The 7,427-nt window shown below is 33.9% G+C and overlaps 1 protein-coding gene across 1 annotated transcript in view; it reads left to right on the top strand.

Moving 5' to 3' along the window:
• Positions 1-7,427, top strand: part of LOC139425339 (vascular endothelial growth factor receptor 1-like) — a 32,595-nt gene that overhangs the window by 23,739 nt on the left and 1,429 nt on the right. Inside the window, exons 2-5 of the mRNA XM_071179406.1 lie at positions 285-424; positions 3,410-3,596; positions 4,989-5,294; positions 6,429-6,734. Of these exons, the coding sequence (XP_071035507.1) occupies positions 285-424; positions 3,410-3,596; positions 4,989-5,294; positions 6,429-6,598 (803 nt within the window). The 3' untranslated portion in view covers positions 6,599-6,734. The remainder of the gene's footprint in view (positions 1-284; positions 425-3,409; positions 3,597-4,988; positions 5,295-6,428; positions 6,735-7,427) is intronic.

A 7,427-nucleotide genomic window follows, 5' to 3' on the forward strand; every position in this document is an offset into this window, starting at 1 on the left:
TTTTAAGGTTCTGTAATGCGGTTTACACGTAAACCGCATTTAGGTTTACATTAAAAGGTTTTTGCTGAGTGAAAATAAACCTAATTTTGCTAGATGGGATCACATTGTTTTACTGAATATTTATAAAACAGATTTAATTTTGTATTAAATAGTAAATGTTTCACCCGATAATGACCTTTTTGAGTTCTTTATTAAGTTTAAGATCCTTCATTAAAACCTGAAAATGTTAAAAGATTGTTATGAACTTGTTTCTAATCATGAAAAAAATCTTACTTTATTTCCAGCTTTCACTAGCGTACATTTTTTTCATCCGCCATTGCTGAACATAGAAGATGAGTACATTAATGTATCCGAAGTCGATAGAACACTGGACATCACGTGTGTTGGAAAATATCCATTGTCTTGGAAAACTCCAATAACCAGGGTATGACAGCATATGTTAGTTTATGAAGGTTTTTATTGTCGTTATACTCTGTTGCAAGTTAAGAAAAAACCATTATGTCTATGGAGAAGCTTGTTTACATCTAGGTGCACGCCAAATAGATGCCAAACTCCCAGCGCGAACGAGTATCAACATCGCCAACTCTTGCACAGACTTTTTTTTTTTTGCATGCTCTCTTAAACTGTGTGAAATGAGGAAAACGAAACATATCGGATAATCAATTAGCAATAAATAATCAATTAGAAACAATAAAAATAATATCTAAAAATAGTATCAAATATACGCATTTCTGTTTGCATTTAAAGAAACTGATGAAAAAAATAATAAATATTGTTTCTAGCAGACGATTTTCTTCTACAGCGAAACAAAAGTAAAAATTCTTTATCACGCATTTGGTTTGTTAAGAGCAAGTCAGAGTAAAACGCGCCATTTTTATTGATCCAATGAAATCCAATGCTCTTACAACGTCATATAGTTGTTTCTTTTTCAAGTTCTCCTTATTTATCAAAACACATCGCCACATCTAGGATTCCAGTAAGACTACGAAACTATAACCGTTTCTCTTTAATTCTATGACGTAGAATATCTTACAAGATAGCACGAATTAAATTTCTGTCTGACGAGTTTAACTATTAAANCAATTTCGGGTTACGACTACTAATGTTCAACTCCGTAACCTTGTAATTTTGAACCTATCCAGAAGACAAAGAAACTCCCAGATCAGTACCCCCAGAGGTGTTGATTTGTTTTGGGAACATGGAGGACTTTGCGACTCAACAGATTTAACGTGGATCAGTCATCATTTACTATACGGGGAGTCTTCGACCGGCCTGGGATCGTGCCCACGAACTGTTGGACATGGGCCCAGCATGCAGTGATTTGCAATTAACTCAAAACCCAGTCGGTATTGGCTGATAAAAACTTCGGAATATCATTATGGATGAGAAGACTATAGTGTCCCTCGCATATGTCTGCAGACTGAAGCAGAAAACAAATTTTCTGTCAAGATTTCAGATCCAACCCCTTTTGATATGCGTCTGTATCGAACAACCAATTAAAAACAATGAAGTATCATATGAACAGCTGAACAATGGCATTTCCGAAATGGTGCTTCCTTCCTCAAAACTTTTTAAGTGATATGATGACATCCTTCCCAAGCTATAGAAGATTTTGCTTGGTAAAAATTGGCGGAAGTTTCTATTTTTGGTACATATTTTTTAGAGTGCTAAACTCGAATCCGCATTTTGAGATCAAAATTTTTTTCAGGAAAGTTTTTTTTTTCTCAGAAAAATCTTAAAAAATCCAGTTTGTTTTTGCATATAACGTTTTTCCTGTTTTGTTTAAGATAGAAAGGACTTCACGCAAATCTTAAGAAAATTTAAATAGGCTGAAAGTTTTCTGATGAAAAGTTCTCATTGACTCAAAAGTGCTTAAAGCGCGCTTTCGTACAGCATTGGGTACACGTTGCGAGTGTTACATGGTTTTTAGGAATAGTGTTACATGGTTTACATGGTTACTAGTGTTACATGGTCTTTAGAAATATATTTACGAAGTAAATAGAATGTATCAATGATGCAGCGAATCGACTTTCCAAACAAAATATAAATAATACTCAAATAATTGATGGATTAGTTATATGTCTATATATATTTGTATGTATACAAGCATCTTTTTGTTAAAACAATCAGCCCTTATACGCCCAAAATCAGATCCGACCAACTCCAGACGGTTAGTGCTAATGCCGTGTGATAATTTCTATTTACGTTTGAAGCTCGGAAACTATAAATTTTTGGAGTATGAGAACTTTTGATCAGAGTGTTTTGAACTACAACATATTAGATTTTCAGCCTATTTTAAAGAGAATTAATTTCCATATGATGTGTGTGGGGTCCTTTAGAATATAACTCCTAACAATTCTATACGAATGGAACATTTGCAAAAGAACAAGATTAAAAAGCGAAAAATAAAAAAATTTAAAAGCAAAGTAATAGTTTAAAAAGCAAAATAATAAAAAATTGGAAAAGAAGAAAAAGTTTTATTTAGGAAATTTAGTATACATTTTACCCGTTTCTAATAATAATATTATTCAAGGTATCCTAGATTGGTTATTACATATAATATATTTATATGTTATCGTTTGCTTTGAAGTTTTCAATAACTTTCAAGCTTAAATGATTGCACAGATAAATGCATGAAGATAAAAGAAATATATATATGTAATTTTTTGTATAGAAAATAGCGAAATGTAAGTAGTAATAATAAAAGATTGTAATCTAAATTAACTTGACATGCAATATACAGAATTTCACTAATTTATAATTTCATTGCTCAGTAACGATGAGTCCTATACGTATGAACAAGCTTACCGGTAAGCTTGTTCATACGTTACTTAAACTCACTTAGAATTGCATTTTTTAGAGGCATATACGCATTATTAAAAGTGATTTTTATCTTAGGACAATTATCCCTTATTTTTAAATGTCTGCTTCGCTGTCGTAAATTTTTCCTTCAGCAACTCAGAGTATGTAGTTAGGTTTTCTTCATCAAAAACCTGAAGTAATGGAATTTTCTTTTTTTTATATAAAAATAATTTAAAAAAAATTTTTTTAGTAACATCATTCTTATTAAACTAAAAAATTACGAACCAAGAAAATACGTCAAAATGTGAAATCGCCAGTATAGATCATTATTATTCAAATCCAGGCAATCGTATATTTCTTTACAATTAACAAAATGTTCTAGCCTATGTAAAACTATATTTTATTGACAAAAATTATCCTTGTTTTTGTGAAAATATTGACATTTAAGTGGGAAAGAAGAATGAATGAACGTGAAGCAATTACGGGTGAGCGAAACAAGCTGGTGGTAGGCTAAGACAGTGTAAAAAATTTTAATCGCCATCATTAAAAATGTATAAATAAATATAATAGTTTATGAAATTTTTTATTAGAATGTGTGTCATTACAGGATGAGAATCGAATATCCATAAACATAACAGTCAATTCTTCAGAAGCTATCAATAAGTACAAATCTACAATTACTGTTCAAAATTTAGACTTCAATGATACAGGTTTTTACATTTGCTTTTACGAAGGAACAACGGATTTCACATCTGCCGTAGACAATACTACCTCAATATATGTCTTCATCAATGGCAAGTATTTATTATTATTATTATTATTGAAACATTCCTAAAAAAATGCTAAATTGTTAAATTTTCATATAATAATTCTTATAAATATATTTTTCTTTGTAATTCTTGTGCATATTACATTTTCTCTCCTTAGAAAAATATAGCAAAATCAAATCAGGCTTCGGTTCGAACTAATTCCAGAAAGCTGAAAATGATTTTATTCTACTTTAAGCATCCCGAATCAAAATATAAAATGAGTTTATGAATGAGCTATGGTTTATGGGTTTTGAAATGAGCTAAACTTTAGAGAACCCAAAAATCGCTAAATTTTTGGCACTTTCTTATTTTTAGTCTCCTAGCATCTGAAGACTACAAACTCAAAATTTAACAAAAAATCAAAATTAAAGATCTGTAAATTCTGCATCGAATGATATACTTAAATTTTAAATTTAGCTGATTGGCCAAACTCAGTAATCAAAAACATTAGCAACAAATTAAGCTTGGCACCAGTTGGGCTCAAAATTGGTTCAATATGGGTCTTATAAAAACATGCACCGAGGGACTAATATTAGGATGTCTAAATAGATTTTGTAATATTGGTCCTAAATATGACCTACACTTAGCCAATATAGAACCTATATTAGTTAAATAATGGATATAAAATATCAGGTGAATCTGACAATTCTATATAGTACCGATATTGGTTGTAAAGTGGCTGTAAAATATCAGGTGAATCGGAAAATTCTATATAGTACTGATATTGGTTGTAAAGTGGCTGTAAAATATCAGGTGAATCGGAAAATTCTACGTAGGACCAATATCGGTAAAATAACGGCCTTTTGAACCCTTATTGAACCAAAATGAATATTAGTCCAATGAGAATCCAAGTTGTTTTGCTACTAGGGAATGAACAAAACTTTTCGTTTCACCTGAAAAAAAGAATTAAGCTCACTTTCAAACGCCGTAAACCGTTAAAAAAAAAATTAGTAAGAGAGATTTAGAGTATCAAATTTTGTTTCCAGAGAGCTCCAAAAGTTTCACAATTTTTCTCATTTTTAAGCATTGAAACAATAAAAATGAAAAAAATATTATGAGGTTTTTTTTGTGCATATTGTAAGAAAAGTCAAATTGGTTTTATACTTAAAGTATAGAATTAGCTGAGGCGTTTTGGGAATCGTGCATGGTCAAAGTGTAGAAACACCCTGTTTAGTGCTTTATTTTCACAATGATCTTAAAATTTAAAGGTTTATTTCTAGTTTTCGCATAGATTGGATTTGGCACACTATTTAGTGACCAATTTATTATTTTCAGATTAACACGCACAGCTTCAGCACTCAGTCGTGCAATTAATTAAATTTACGCTTACAGCGCCATCTATGTTGGATGGGAATAAACAGTATTTGTTTTTTTCAGATCCTATTCACTTGTTCCTTGAGAATTCTGCCATCATATCGGGTCACTTACTGATTCCGCTCCTCCAACATCGAAAGAGCGTCATTCCGTGTCTACCCACTTCTCCAGACGTGAACGTGACCCTCTGGAAGACGGAGAGCGAGGAGGATGTCGGTGAGATGGTCCAAACAGGAACGGATATCACATTTGATCCAAGACAAGGATTCCATCTGCACTATCCAACCATCTACTTCAACGGCTTCTTCCAGTGCAGGGCCATCCTGAAGGACAATTACCAGGAGATAAACCTTACCCTCTTCTATATGCGTATGTCACATTGTCATCTAAGCGTATGTCTATATGCGTATGCCATTCCTTATATTGTTGCATTTGCACATTTTAGAGTCAATAAATAAGAAATAATTCCCCCTTATTAAAAGCTTTGTTACTTGAATAGTATTGTACTGGGCCGGGATGGCCTGGTTGGTAGAGCACTGGGCCCGTGTTTAAGAGGTCGTGGGTTCGATCCCCGCCGGCCGAAGACTCTACATGTTGTAAATGGTGACTAATGCAAGTTAAATCTGTCAAATCACAAAGTCATCCATGTTCCCATAACAAATCATACCTCAGTGGGTACTGATCCAGGAGTTTCCTTGTCTTCTGGATTGGTTCAAAATTACAAGGCTACGGAGTTGAACATTAGTAGTCGTAAACCCAAAATTGGGTCGGCTGTTCAACGACGGTTATAAAATATAAAATAATGTCGTACTTGAGCCACGATGGCTCAGGGGATAGAAAGTGAACCGGGTTCGAACCACTGCAATGATTGGTCAATACAAATTTCGTATCCGGCTTGCATCGACCACAGCGTTGACGTGAAATATCCTCAGGGGTAGACGGATCATGGGTTAGAGTCCCCTTGCCTGCAGGCTAACTGTGTGAGGTTCTCGCGGTCTTCCTCACTATGCAACGCAAATATGGGTTAGTTCCATCAAAAAGTCCTCTACGAAGGCAAATTTCTCCCAATGCATGAACCAAGAGTTCCCTTGTCGTCTGTATTGGATTCAAAATTACAAGGCTACGGAGTTTGAACATTAGCAGTCGAACTCAAAAATTGGGTCGGTTCTTCAACGACGGTTATAAAGAAAAAATAGTTCAGTTAAACAGAAAAAAAAGTAAATTTGACTAAAAAAATGTATTGGACTAAAAAAAATCATAAGTTTTTTTGTCGTAATAGCACAATGCAAGTCCTTTTTCAACTCTTAATGAACATACCATTTTCTGTATCTTTAATATCTTAGCAAGTTGACTGTGCATTGGAAATTCGTCGTAATAGCGAACTTCTCTTAAGATGCTCTATATATCGAGCTTTTACTGCATGCGTATCCCGGCATCTCCTATTTTGAACTTCTACTGCATTTACTGTACTACTAAGTGATCAAGAAAATCTTTTTTTTACAGCTGATACCTTCAATGATCCCCAGCCTTTCATTGACAGTTCAGGAGCTCAACATCCTCTGGTCAACGGGACATTCGTCTTGAAGTGCGTCGTCGATGCTGAACCAGATACCAGGTTGTTCATAGAATGGGATTACCCGAACAAGAATGTGAGTCTCGAATACTTTGTCTAAAGTAAAAACTCCCCTTGCCGTTCGTCTAGACCCGTGTGCAATGACTATGGTATCGAGGTATAACTATTTCAAGTAGGGGTGTGGGGTCACTGTTTAGGACTGGTTTCGGCGAGAGAAACGGACTCTTTTTTCTTCGGTGTTAGCCCTCCTAGAGTGAAGAGAAACTACCCTCCCTTGAAATGCGCCACTCTTGTTTGCATAGCACCAAACGGCCTCAGACTTTGCAGCGGGTGGAGTTCTTCCTGTAGAAAAACTATAACTACACGCGGTTTCGGTTAATTATTGACTAAATGTAAACAATAACAAGAGCTTTCTAAAACCGGAAGAAATTAAGAAATTTTCCGGTGTATCAGTCCGCTTACGAGGCGATGTGCGAGCAAGCTTAATATTCTAGGAAGTTTTATTATTGTGATTTGTGTTTAAATATATACTTAGTTTTTACCAGTCATAAGAGTTTTACGCACTGACAGCGGAAATATCTCGAAAGTGGGGGGCTCTTTCCCTCCCTGTATGCATATATATATATATATATACAGATAAATAGATATACATAATTATATATTATGCTGTAAATTTATATTATATATATTTTTAAAATGCAATCTTTCTTATAAAAATATTAGGGTTCGTACATGCTGGGAATATCGGGGGAAAACCTGATTTGAAAACCCTAATTTTACCCTAAATCTGGGAATTCTCAGAGAATTTGTCACTCTATCAAATTAGGGGATTTCACTCCTGTGTTTTCAATTGTAATTCAAGGATAAGAAAAAAATAATCAGGTTTTTTCTGGACCCATCTTCATTAGATGTGTTCTTGAGATTCTATT

This window comes from Parasteatoda tepidariorum, chromosome 4, assembly GCF_043381705.1.
Source record: "Parasteatoda tepidariorum isolate YZ-2023 chromosome 4, CAS_Ptep_4.0, whole genome shotgun sequence".
NCBI classification, from domain to species: domain Eukaryota; kingdom Metazoa; phylum Arthropoda; class Arachnida; order Araneae; family Theridiidae; genus Parasteatoda; species Parasteatoda tepidariorum.